At 38.3% G+C, this 13,631-nt stretch overlaps 1 protein-coding gene across 8 annotated transcripts in view; it reads right to left on the bottom strand.

Moving 5' to 3' along the window:
- The window catches only part of MIA2 (MIA SH3 domain ER export factor 2), a 75,754-nt gene that overhangs the window by 15,583 nt on the left and 46,540 nt on the right, over positions 1-13,631 (bottom strand). For all 8 annotated transcript variants that reach the window (XM_058666369.1, XM_058666373.1, XM_036495437.2 and 5 more), the window contains 6 exons: positions 13,032-13,078; positions 11,444-11,534; positions 7,736-7,874; positions 3,406-3,507; positions 2,247-2,307; positions 1,710-1,745 (listed from right to left, as the gene is read on the bottom strand). In XM_058666369.1, coding sequence (XP_058522352.1) covers positions 1,710-1,745; positions 2,247-2,307; positions 3,406-3,507; positions 7,736-7,874; positions 11,444-11,534; positions 13,032-13,078 — 476 coding nt within the window. The remainder of the gene's footprint in view (positions 1-1,709; positions 1,746-2,246; positions 2,308-3,405; positions 3,508-7,735; positions 7,875-11,443; positions 11,535-13,031; positions 13,079-13,631) is intronic.

The following is a 13,631-nucleotide window of genomic DNA, read 5'->3' as shown; positions in this document are numbered from 1 at the left end:
CACCTGGACTGAGTCCCATGCTCTTAGCTTCAACCCAGCCCAGCCCAGGTCAGTGCAGGTTCTGAGAACTGAACCAGCAGATAAATGCACTCTCGTGTGTGTATTTCTCCATCCATTAAAAGTGATATACGCATGATGACTTTCTGGCATCTTTCTCATGATCTGAACTTTGTTGTTATAGTTATTTACTTGAGAAAACAGATCAACAGAATGAGCTCTCAACCACTGTTTAACTTCTCAAATCCCACAGTAGCTTGTACTGGGCCAGGACAAACCTGGGAGCCAGGAACTCCCAGGAGCTGGAGTTAACACTTGAAACCCAGACACTCTTGTACGTGATGCAGGCATCCTCACAGGCACCCTGACCACGAGGTCAAAATCTGTGCTGGTCCAAACTTTTAGCAAGATACATGCTTCTTTAAAATCTGAAAATTACCATTTCACTGAGATCTAGAGGACACATCTCCTGTGTTGTAATTTAGTGTCATTTATTAAACAAGAAATTCAGTATACAGTAACAGAAAATGTGCAAGACTTCGATGAAAAAACAGTATTTCAATCTACCCTTACTCTCTAATCATGTAGCATTGGACTGTTTTTTCATACATAAAATCTGCAATTATAATATCTACTTTACAGTTATTAAGTAGATTTAATGAGTGACATGTGCATAATACTGTTCAATACAGAGCCTAGAACATCAAGGAATTAAACATCCTATCTTTCAAAAAAATATGCATACATATTTAGAAAATCATAAAAAGTGGTGAAGAAAACTCTAGCACCAATCCTAGCTAATTCAGTGCCAAATCTTCACTTGAACTTTCAAAATCAAAACACCCAGAATCATAGAACGAGGGAAGGACATACACCTACTCTCTCAACCTATACTCCTCTATAACATACCTAACATCTACCAGTCTTCAGTGTAACAATGGTAACAGCAGTTAGTATTTACCTAATGCTTGCCATGTGTCAAGCACTCAACAAACCTCCAGGAATTATCTTATTTAATCATCACAATAATCCAAGAAATAAGTACTATTACAGTCTATATTTTATAAATAAAAAAATTGCAGAAAATGATAAAGACAGAATAGCAACCAAGACAAATATGGTGGTTGATTCCAGAGCTACCATATTTATCTATAGGGCCGACTGCTTCCACCTCCCAATAGACAGCTATTGCCAAGAGTTCCACATGTGCCCTTCCTTCCATCCTCATCACTTCCTCATCTGTTCCTCTGCAGCACAGTCAACTATTTCTCAGGATGCCCCTTGTCTTACTGTGTACCAAGTAATTCAAGACTGAAAATCACCTAACAAAACTGAATTTTACACCTGGAAGGAGCCTTCATTAGCACTTATTCCAATCCCACTGTTTTGACAATTTTTAGCTCATCACAACTAAAAAGTGGCAATTCAATGCCCAAAATTATAAATCTATGAACATGACTGTATCAGGTCCCTCAGTCCCTTGGGAGAGGACAGGCTCCTTTCGAAGAAGCAATATACTGAAAGCCACCAGTGTGAATAGCACAATGCAACAATGTATTTAGTCCTCACAAGGAACATAATTCTATTGGTGTAATTGAAACAACTTTTTTTACATACTATTCTTTTTCATCTAATTTAAATGCAGTGTTATCTCCTGAAAGAAAAGACACAATTTGATTTTAAAAAAAGCTTTAAGAAAATTTCAAACTTACCCAATTGTCATGTGCTTTTTTCTCATAAGAAATAAGCTGAAAAACAAAATCAAATACTGTTTTTCTTCATAAATAGAAAGCACATCCATCATTAACTTAGGAAATAACTCACAAATTTGAAACACTCCAAGCATCTCTGAAGCTACACCATTTCAATGCAAATTTTCATATATACATGTTCTATTGTGTAAATATACGTAAAAGCAATTAAAAATTTTAATTAGTACACTTCGCTTAATGTTCTATTGTCAATAATCAACCACAACAGGAGCTGTCAACTAACAGGTAACTAGGCTGCCTAAATATGAGACCCCATTGGTGATATAATCTACTTCTCAAAAAAAATAGGAGATACAGTAATTTTAAGATTTCTTAGAATCTTTGAATCACTGAAAATGTGAGAATTTCTCAAACACATATAATACCTGAAGAAGGCTATATATAAAACTAGTCAAGGAATTATATTTATCTTTCAATCCAATATAAATCCAATATAAATGCGCATGCACACACACACACACACACCCCCTCACATACCTGTCCTTGGTAAGAATGAATGGTTCTTTCTAATTCTTCTTCAAGATCTTTGGCTCTCTTTCTATGAAGAACAAATAATTATTCTACTATTAATATATAATCACAGTAACAGACCATACTCTCTACTTTAAAAATATTGCGCCTTCTATTTATTAGAATAGTAATTCCAGAACTGCACATGTATGTGTGTTTTAACAAGTATGATCTGTAATCTTAATATGACCACAGCAAATTATAGATCTTCCCTACATCCCCCAACCCAACCCCAAAAAAGTTACTCATCACCTTTACAAAACTAACAAGATGGAGCCAGCACTGAGGTGCAGTAGTCCAAAGCTGCTACCCACATCATCAGCATCCCACTGGGGACCAGTTCAAGTTCCAGCTGCCCCACATACAGTCCAGCTCTCTGACAATGTGTCTGGGAAAGCAGAGGGAGATGGCCTAAGAGTTCGGGCCCTTGTACCTACACAGGAGCTCCAGAGGAAACTCACGGCTCCTGGCTTCAGACTGAACCAGCCCCAATTGTTGTGGCCATTTGGAGTATGAATCCGCAGATGAATCATTCTCTCCCTCTCATTCTCCTCTTTTTGTCTCTGTAATTCTGTCTTTTAAGTAAATAAATCTTAAAAAGACTAACAGCCTAATTTCTTCTTTTAAAAAATACCCATCCTTACTTTTCCTAACATAAAATGAAGTATCACAACTTTTGCCTCTGGATTTTCTATTATATCCTTGGGCCAAGTAAGCAATTACTCATCGTAAAAATCAGACTTGTATTCTTAAAAACACTCTAAGGGATGTTAGTTATGGACCGTACTAATTTTCTTTGCATATCTGCTAAATTCACCTAGTATTCTACATATACTCCCCCTTTAGAGCCAAAAAATAAAGACCTTGAAATCAGTATCTACTCATAAATTCCTTGATATAAATACATGACTGACCCATATTCAAATATGGGAATATTTAACATCAACATCCAGAATGGAAATCATTATTCTTTTTCAGACTTTCTATAATTTCATAATAGCATTTTATTGAATTTTAATTTTAAAAATGCCAAAAATATTCTACTTATTTTTGGCTGATTCATTATTTTTCTGCAAATAAGTTTTTAGATACTCTCCAACCCGCAGAGGAAAAGGGCATTTAGTACCGATATGTCTCCAGTTCTTCCGTGGCATAGTTGAGTTTTTCATCCACTTTGGAAAGTTTTTCTTCCTTCTCTAGCCGGCTATTTTCCTCTACTGTCAATTTCCTGAAAACAAAAGTGTTATATTTAATACATGTCTTAAAACAATGAGTGATTAAAATAATAATATTGTTTCAAATGTATCAAAACTGGTGCTTCCCATAAAAATTTCTATAGTTACTACTACAAACACCACATAGAAAAAAAGTCTATATAAATATTCCTATAAATAAGAACTCAACATTATAAACTCAAACTGTAAAGTACTATGTCTAATATAATATTACTAACACAACAATCCGGAGTTTTGTATACAAATTTATCATTAAAATAAGATTAATAAAATTTTATGATAAATTTATCATAAAAGTAAGATTGTATAAATAATTACATGAATATATAACATTTATCAAGATTTCCTATGTAAAGCAGCATTACATTTGTTAGACAAGAAATAACCCACTAATAAACTGTGTCAGTAATTTTAAGCTAGTGGTTAACCATGTGGGAAACCCAGATGAAGTTCCTGGTTTCTGACTTCAGATTGGCCCAGCCTCGGCTGTTGCAGACATCTGAGGAGTCAACCAGCAGATGGAAGATCTCTCTCTACCTCTAATTTCCAAATAAATAATAAATCTTTTTTTAAAAAATGATTAAAATATTGACTACGCTGCCAAGACAGTTTGCCAAGAAACAAAATCACACTATACCCAAAGTAAATTATATTAGTACTACTATTATCTTGCCTGTTTCTCCAGGTTTTTAATAATAGTTACAATGGAACGATGGACTTCTGACTGTTGCTGCAGGACTATATTATTGTAATAGGAGAAAACAGTGAGTGGATAGGGGAAGGGAGAAGGTGGAAGGGGAAATCCCTGAATCTGTGGAACTGTATTTTGAAAATTAAAATTGAAGATAATAATACTTACAATGGTAAGCAACCTATGAATCCCTTAGATTATACCAGAAACTGGCCTTAGTTCTTTGCATATACTGATCTCACCTAATGACTAAAACAGCTCTACAAGAAGGCTACCATAATCTCCATTTAAGAAAAATGAAAATGAAACAGAGAAACTAAGTAGAGTCATGTGTCACTTAACAAGGGAGATAAACTATGAGAACACACTTCAACTGAGACAGTTACCCTGTCTCAAGGTGATATAAACTTTTGGCATAGCCATCACATATACAGTCTGACTCAAACATCAGCACAAAATGCATGACTGTGACTTGATCCATGCACAGAATTCACAAGTAGTGCTTCTTTAACTACACTATCCATCTTAATTGATTTAATAACACAAGTGAAATTAGTATCTCAAGAAATATTCATTCAACATTATGGACGAAAACATTTGGAATCCCAAATGAATGACTCTAGCCCTTTGTGAACTTCAGTGAGTTAACTGTTAAAGAATCCTGGGCCCGGCGCAATACCTCAGTGTCTAAAATCCTCGCCTTGCACTCAAAAGAATCCCATATGGGTTCTGATTCTTGTCCCGGCTGATCCACTTCCCATCCAGCTCCCTACTTGTGGCCTGGGAAAGCAGTAGGGGACAGCCCAAAGCCTTGGGACCCTGCACCTGCATGGGAGACCCAGAAGAAGCTCCTGGCTCCTGGCTTCAGATGCACTCAGCTCCAGCTGTTGGCGGCCACCTGAAGCGCAAACCAGCAGAAAGAAGACCTCTGTCTCTCTTCTCTGTAAATCTTATTTGTCTTTCCAATAAAATTAAATAAATCTCTAAAAATAACATTCATAGCCTTCTTTTCTCAGGACTACTAGGTGACATGGTGGCATGTCTGCACTATGCTTACAGATCTTTTTAAACAGCTAAATCACTAACAATCACCAAAATATGGCACCACACACACTGTGAATAAGACATCTGTCCATACAATGAGAACTGAAACAAGTGTTGCCTTGCTCATTCTCAGCTGAAAATCGATCTGCACTGAGCATCCCAAATTTACTGTAGTTAAGCATGTGCTTAAGTCTGGCTGATGCTGGGTTACAGATAAACTTTACAAGTAGGCATATTTGCAAACAGAATAAAAATAATGTCAGGCATGACTTTCATTAAGCTACTAAAGAGGCCTCCAACTTACATTTCACTGCCCTTTATGATTAGAAACGTGCTACAGAGGGATCTGAGAGTCTGATGATCTGGCACTGTATAGTACATTAAGACTTTCCCTGCATACCAGCATGCAACATGGGTGCCAGCTAGAGACCTAGAAGCTCCAATTCCAACCCAGCTCCCTGCTAATGCACCTCAGAAAGCAGCAGAAAATGGTCTAAGTGCTTGGGCCCCTGCCCCAACATGGGAGACCTCAAAGATGCTCTGGTTTTCTGGTTTCAGACTAGCACAGCTCTGCCACTGTGGCCTTTTGGGGAATGAACCACAGAACGGAAGATCTGTCTGTCTCTCTCCCCCTCCTTTCTCCCTCCCTTCTGTTAACTCTATCCTCCTCCTTCTCTTTGTGACTATATCTTTCAAACAAAAAATTAATATTTTTTAAAAAATAGAAAATTAGAGGCTCCAAATACATAGCTCAAGGATCCTCTCTGTACCTGTACATTCAGGCATCAGCACACATACACTCTCTCTCCCTTCCTTACTCTCTTCCTCCAATATATAAATGCACTAAATATATTTATTCATATATTCAAAAATATTTAATGAGCAGCTATCATGTGTCTCACATAGCTTTAGGCACTTAGGCACTGAGAACACACACAAAAAAAAATTCTCATGAAGTGTACCTTAAATGTGGGAAACATTTAAAAAAAAAAAAAGAGGATTCTGGAGGGGGAGAAAGGGGGCAGAATCAATCAATCCCCATCTCTTAGAGCTGCTGTTACATCAACAGCAAGGAGACTGGCCCACATCAGTCTCATCTCTGGGTCACGGCCAAAGGCATGGTGCCTTAGTTTCCAGCTCATCTTCAGGATGGGAAAAGGAAGCCACAAATCTCACTCTTCTGTTTCTGGGGGAAGTGGTAGACATTACTGCCCATTGAGGTGACTCATGTGAACTCCCCGAGTTGGTGCATATAAGACTCCATTTCCAACGTTACCTTACATCTTTTCTTCCTTGGAGTCAGCCCCCTTCTATCAGTAAGACAGGAGCCTCTTTCTTTCTTTCCTAAAGAAATCATTCTTTGAAAACAAACAAACAAAAAAAGACAATAAAGACTGAGGAAGAGGGATAGGAGTGGCAACTATTGTTTTAGTTAGGTAGCCAGGGAAGGATTCTTTGAGGTGAAGAATCAAAGCAGAAAACTCTCGTGAAGGTATTGGATAAAGACCAGGTTTTAAATGACAATGACTTGCACCTGATTTATAGTAGGCAGGATGGGAAAAAGTAAGCTGATTAAGACTACAGGATAACTATCAAGATGTAATGGTAGAACAAATATAGAATGTAAAGATTTGGCTCCCCAAATTCATGCAATTTAAACACCAAAGTTTAAAGGTTAATGGTTGACATTAGTGGATTGATGGTGGAGAACTGAACTAATCATGGCATCCAGGAGGTAGATGTGCCTAATGAGAGGTCTAAGTTCACTGAAGGCTCACCCTGGGCAGGCAGTTCTAGAGACGGTAGACCACAGAAGCAGAGCAGGCTTCCCGTCTCTCTCTGCTTCCTGGTCTGTTGGGTAATGAAAGATCTCTCTACTATCCTTCACCCTAACTAAATCCTGAACCAATAAGGCCACGCAATTACGGATCGTGTATTTCCAGTCTGATAGCCAAAATAAATCTTGCCTAAGAAGTTCCTCTCCAGTATTTTGAATAAAGTCATAAAAAGCTTATTAATACAGGATACAAAAACAGAAGTCAAGGATGGCTTGAGCAGTCACCCTGATCAACCAGGTCAATGAACCTGTCTTTTACTAATACCATGAATACCCGGGTAGGAGCAATTAGCACAGGATATCAGAGATGCAGGTAAGAGATGATGCAATCAGGACTGTCCATTCAAATTCCCTGACCTAGCCTGCTAGCATCATTTAGTGTAATATTTACTTACTAGAATATTACTAAATTTTACTTACTAGAAATTAAACAAGATTTTGTGAACTAGCTTAGAAATTCAAATATTACTTTGAACAATTTTTCTTGAAGTGTTATAAGGTCAAATAATATCTTTAAAATGAATTAACAGAACCAATTATAAGTTGAGAACGTTCAGTAATCACAGAAGCTGAATGTGCAATATAAGCTTATGCCTTTACAGCTATTTGACTTGCCATCCAGTGGGGTTATCGATGTAATTTTTGTTACCTGTGAAGCTTCATTTCATTTTCTTGATACAATTCGGTCATTACTGTAAGTTTCTGCTGAAGCTTCTGGATTTCACTTTCAAACTGTTCATTTTCTGACTGCAAAGATGCTTGTTCAGTCTGGAGATTTTTAATATGCTCTATAGAAAATTTTAGATCATAATTAAATGAACAAATATTTTGAGTTACACACTAACATTTGAAGATAAAAGTCACCAAAAAGAATAAATTAATAACAAACTGTCTCCAACAACAGAAAATCTAATGTTTCCCAATACTCTAAAGACCTATAGGTACTATTTTAAATATTTCTCCTTACTAATACAGATGGGATTCTCAAAAGCTTCCACTGTAATCTAGTATCTAGTATTCAACCAAGAAGCTAAAAAAGTTTTTTAAGGTAGGTATTTTACTTCAACATTCCTTTAAACTACTTCCTTAAGAATCAAAATTTTCTTATCTAGTGAAACTTTTGCCTCTCAATAATAGCAAAGTTCTGACCAGCACTCTCTTTTAAGCCAAAATTGACAAAGATTATTGATCAAGCAAGAAATTCAGATTTTTTTGCTAACAAAAGCTCCAATGTCCTACAAGCTTCCATCAAACTAAGACTAGAGAGAAAAGGTATCAACTTTAACCTAATTTCAACTGTTAATTCACCTAAAACAATCACCTGTAAAAATGAAAATTACTAATTCTAAATAACTCTAAAAGCTTTATAATTAGTGCATTATTTGATGACAGAATGAGTGAAAGTTATATTTTCCAAATGTGTATGAACTACTACCACAAACTTAAAAAAATGCACTTTTCCTAAAGAGGAGAGATAAAACCAGTAATCTTTAGCAATTATATATAATGGCATATAATTATTCTAAAACAATCATTAAATGAAACTGTCAAGGAATGTTTAAGTAAAAATGTTAACAATAAATGATTAAATGCACAGTAAACCACTTATATCTGTCTTTTCACAAAACTTAAAATATTTACAAACTGTTAAACTACTTACGCCACTGCTTTATGTGACTACCAGAAACAATCGTTTGCTAAATTAATATTGGACATTATGTCTAAAATAGTGTTTTATTATAGAAAGTCGGGGCCAGCACAATGGCTTAGTTGACTAACCCTCAGCCTGCAAGTGCAGGAATCCTAAATGGGTGCAGGTTCATGTCCTGTTTGCTCCACTTTCCTTACAGCTCCCTGCTTGTAGCTGCTGGGATATCAGCGGAAGACAGCCCAAGGCCATGGGACCCCATCATTGAGAGGGAGACCCCAAAGAAGCTCCTGGCTTCGAATCAGCTCAGCTCAGCTGTTACGGCCATTTGGGCAATGAACTACACATGGAAGATCTGTTTGTAAATCTGCTTTCCAATAAAAATAATCTTTTTTAAAAATACACATACAAGCAAAAATTTCAAAATCTGTCCACAATCCTTCATTCAAAAATGATTACTATTGACATGTGAATATGTCCTTAGAGATTTTCTTGACATAATTATAGATGGTGCATTTTTAAATGATAAGCTATTTTTACCAACTTAAAACTTAAACACAGCTAACTGCTTACTTTTTAAAGACAAACTCTATTTTCAGAGCCCAGCACCGTGGCCTCGTGCCTAAAGTCCTCACCTTGAAACGTGCCAGGATCCCATATGGGTGCCGGTTCTAGTCCCGGCAGATCCACTTCCTATCCAGCTCCCTGCTTGTGGCCTGGGAAAGCAGTCGAGGATGGCCCAAAACCTTGGGACCCTGCAACCGTGTGGGAAACCTGGAGGAAGTTCCTGGCTCCTAGCTTCGGATCGGTATTGCATTCACTTGGGGAGTGAATCATCAGACGCAAGATCTTCCTCTCTGTCTCTCCTCCTCTCCGTATATCTGACTTTGTAGTGAAAATAAAATACATTTAAAAAAAAAACTATTTTCAAAATAAATACAAATGCTTTCAATGAAGAATTTCAATTCTACAGTCAGCATCATTCCTGTATGTGCTAATATACTTTGCAAGTACATTAAAGAAGCAAGCCACAATAAAATAATACCTCACAGGTGAGTTAATTTTGTAACTGACAAATTTTTCTAAGATGTCAATTTATCACTTTTTTTTTTAAAAGATTTATTTATTTTATTACAAAGCCAGATATACAGAGAGGAGCAGACACAGAGAGAAAGATCTTCCGTCCGATGATTCACTCCCCAAGTGAGCCGCAATGGGCCGGTGCGCACCAATCCGATGCCGGGAACCAGGAACCTCTTCCGGGTCTCCCACACGGGTGCAGGGTCCCAAAGCTTTGGGCTGTCCTCGACTGCTTTCGAGGCTTTCCCACTCCATAAGCAGGGAGCTGGATGGGAAGTGGAGCTGCCGGGATTAGGACTGGCGCCCATATGGGATCCCGGGATGTTCAAGGTGAGGACTTTAGCTGCTAGGCCACGCCGCCGGGCCCCAATTTATCACTTTTTAAAATCTAACACCAAATTACATGTAATGATGCAACTCAAAGATACATTTAGTTTTACATATTTGTAAAATAATTTCATGAGCTAATGTTGTGGCATAATGGCTGAAGCCATCATCAATGTGCAAAACCAATACACCACATGGGCCTGGTTCATGCCCCAGCTGCTCTACTTCTGATCCAGCTCCCTGCTAATATGCCTGAAAAAACTCAAACTTGGGTCCCAGTTTGGTAGTCTAGCGGCTAAAGTCCTTTCCTTGAACGCGTCAGGATCCCATATGGGCACCAGTTCTAATCCCAGCAGCTCCACTTCCCATCCAGCTCCCTGCTTGTGGCCTGGGAAACCAGCCAAGGACGTTCCAAAGCTTTGGGACCATGCACCCGCATAGGAGACCCAGAAGAGCTCCTGGCTCCGGATTGGCGCAGCACTGGTCATTGCATTCACTCGGGGAGTGAATTATCACACAGAAGATCTTCCTCTCTGTCTCCTCCTCTCTATATAAATCTGACTTTGCAATAAAAATAAATAAATTTTTTAAACAAAAAAGTCGGGCCCAGCAGTGTGGCCTAGCGGCTAAAGTCCTCACCTTGAACATGCCAGGATCCCATATGGGTGCCGGTTCTAATCCCGCAGCTCCACTTCCTACCCAGCTCCCTGCTTGTGGCCTGGGAAAGCAGTCAAGGATGGCCCAAAGCCTTGGGACCCTGCACCCTCGTGGGTGACCCAGAAGAGGTTCCTGGCTCCTGGCTTTGGATCAGCGCGCACCGGCCTGTTGCGGCTCACTTGGGGAGTGAACCATCACATGGAAGATCTTCCTCTCTGTCTCTCCTCCTCTTTGTATATCTGACTTTATAATAAAAATAAATAAATCTTTAAAAAAACAAAAAAGTCAATGTACTTGGGTCCCTGCACCCAGGCAGGAGACCTGGAAAAAGCTTCTGGCACCAACTTTTGACTGGGCCATTTCTGGCTGCTGCAGCCATCTGGAGAATGAACCAGCAGATGGAAGACCATCTCCTTCAAATGAACAAATCTTTTAAAAAGTAATGATTTCACTGTCATAATGTAACTTAAATGCAAAAGAAATTGCTCTATCTTCACCAACAGCAAAAAAAAAAATCAAGACTAATTTTTCACATATAGCCAACAAAACCAAAATTTTTTAAGAACCAATTCAATCTTCCCAAAATTGGTTCAATTAATGGTACCATTCTCTATAAGGAGATGCAATGATGTCAGTATTATTTACCTGTAAGGTCTTCTTTTGCTTTATCTGCATCAGATAACTGAGTGTAAATTTGGTTTCTTTCTCCTTCTAGCGATTTTAAATAAGCATTTAACTTTAAAAATGGAAAAAGAGAAATAGCAACATTAGTCAATATAATATACCATCCCTAACTCTTTTGCAATTTTATCACTTTGATTAAAATTGTCACCTAGAACGTAGAAGTCAACGATGCAATTTACATCTAAAAGCTACCAAAGTCACCAACTGTTGTTAAAATAGTCTTGAAACAGGAATGAGAGGCAACAGTCTGGTGTAGCAGTGAACACATCCCACATGGGTATGCCTGGGTCCAAGGCCTGGCTCTGCTTCTCCAGCTTTCTACTGACACACACCCCGGGATGTAGCTCCTGTAGGTGAGTCCTGGTGACCCATGTGGGAAACCTAGATTGGGTTCAACAGGCCTGGCCACTGTTGAAAGCATTTGGGCATTAAACCATTCAATGTGAGATCTCTGTCTCTTTCATTTTCTTCTCCGCACCACCAACCTGTCAAATACGTAAAAATATAAGGGAAAAAAAAAAGAGAAAGAGAAGCAGCGAATGCTCTGTCCACCAAAAGGTTCACTAGTATCTATTTCCATTGTATTAACTTTCAATCCAAACTTTCATTGAAGCAGGCTTTTTTTCTTGTTTTTTTTTTTTTTTTTTTCATTTAAAGCAGCTTTTAAACTACATTACTAGAACTTCACAATGATCAGGGTCCAGTTAACAGGGTAGAAAACAGAGGCAGTAGGGTCTGGCAAGGTGGCCTAGTGGTTAGGGTCCTCGCCTTGAATGTGCCGGGATCCCATATGGGCTCCAGTTCTGGTCCCGGCTGCTCCACTTCCCATCCAGCTCCCTGCTTGTGGCCTGGAAGGGCAGTCGAGGACGGCCCAAAGCCTTGGGACCCTGCGCCCGCATGGGAGACCTGGAGAGGTTCCTGGCTCCTGGCTCCAGATTGGCACAGCGCCGGCCGTTGTGCTCATTTGGGGAGTGAAACATCGGATGGAAGATCTTCCACTCTGTCTCTCCTCCTCTTTATATATCTGACTTCGTAATAAAAATAAATAATTATTTTAAAATAAAAGAAAAAAAAGAAAATAGAGGCAATAAATCAGAAGCAATAAGCCTAGCATTCACTTCTTAAGAATAAGGAAATTCGTCTATGGCCATACCACCCTGAACGTGCCGATCTCCTCTGATCTCGGAAGCTAAGCAGGGTCAGGCCTGGTTAGTACTTGGATGGGAGAATAAGGAAATTCCAAAACCAGAAGGAAAAAAAACACACACACACCATAAGACATACAAAACATAGTAAAAATTTTAAATATATTCCTTATCTTAAAAAAATAAGTACAGAACCTAAAAAACTTTCGGTAAATTGTAAAACTTAACTCTATGAATTTCTAAAATTAACATGAAAAAGTAAAAAATAATGAAAAAATTTCCATTATCTCTGAACTACTTATACAAAAACAATAGAATTAACTTGTAAAATAGTTGTAAAGACAGTTTCACCCATGCTTTATTTCTTCCCTGATGACCTTTATTAGTTACATAACGATGCAAACCTTTGCTGCATGGATCAATTTCTTCATAGCTCCTTTTGGATGGTTATCTACAACGGGAAAAAAAAAAAGTAATGATTTGGAAAAACAGCACAGTACTACCACACACACCCAAATAAATTTACTAATTCATTCAACTATACTCTTATAGTCCCTCTTCTATCATAAAGATTAGGTACAGGATAGAGTGGTCCTAGGAAGCTAAACAATAAAGACTGGGATTCTCACAGCATCCAAAATATGAGTAGGACTGCAATCTAAAGTAATATTAAACAAGCATAAGGTCTATATTTTAAAAAACAATTATTTCTAGGGGCAGCATTGTGGCTTACATGTAAAGTGTCAGCCTGTGACAACAGGCATCCCACATGAGCACCAGGTCATCTTCTGGCTGCTCCACTTTCCATCTGGCTCCTACCTAATCCACCTAGCAAAAGCAGTGAGAAATGACCCATGTGTTTAGGTCCCTGCCATCACATGGGAGACCCAGATGAAGCTTCTGGCTTTGGACTGGCCCAGCATTGGTCACCGTGGCCATCTCATGAGTGAACCAGCAGATATTAGATTTGTCTTTCTCTACTTCTCTCTGTAGCTTTTTCAAAA

The sequence above is a fragment of the Ochotona princeps genome, chromosome 6 (assembly GCF_030435755.1).
Source record: "Ochotona princeps isolate mOchPri1 chromosome 6, mOchPri1.hap1, whole genome shotgun sequence".
Taxonomy (NCBI): domain Eukaryota; kingdom Metazoa; phylum Chordata; class Mammalia; order Lagomorpha; family Ochotonidae; genus Ochotona; species Ochotona princeps.
This window is presented reverse-complemented; position numbering and strand designations above follow the sequence as displayed.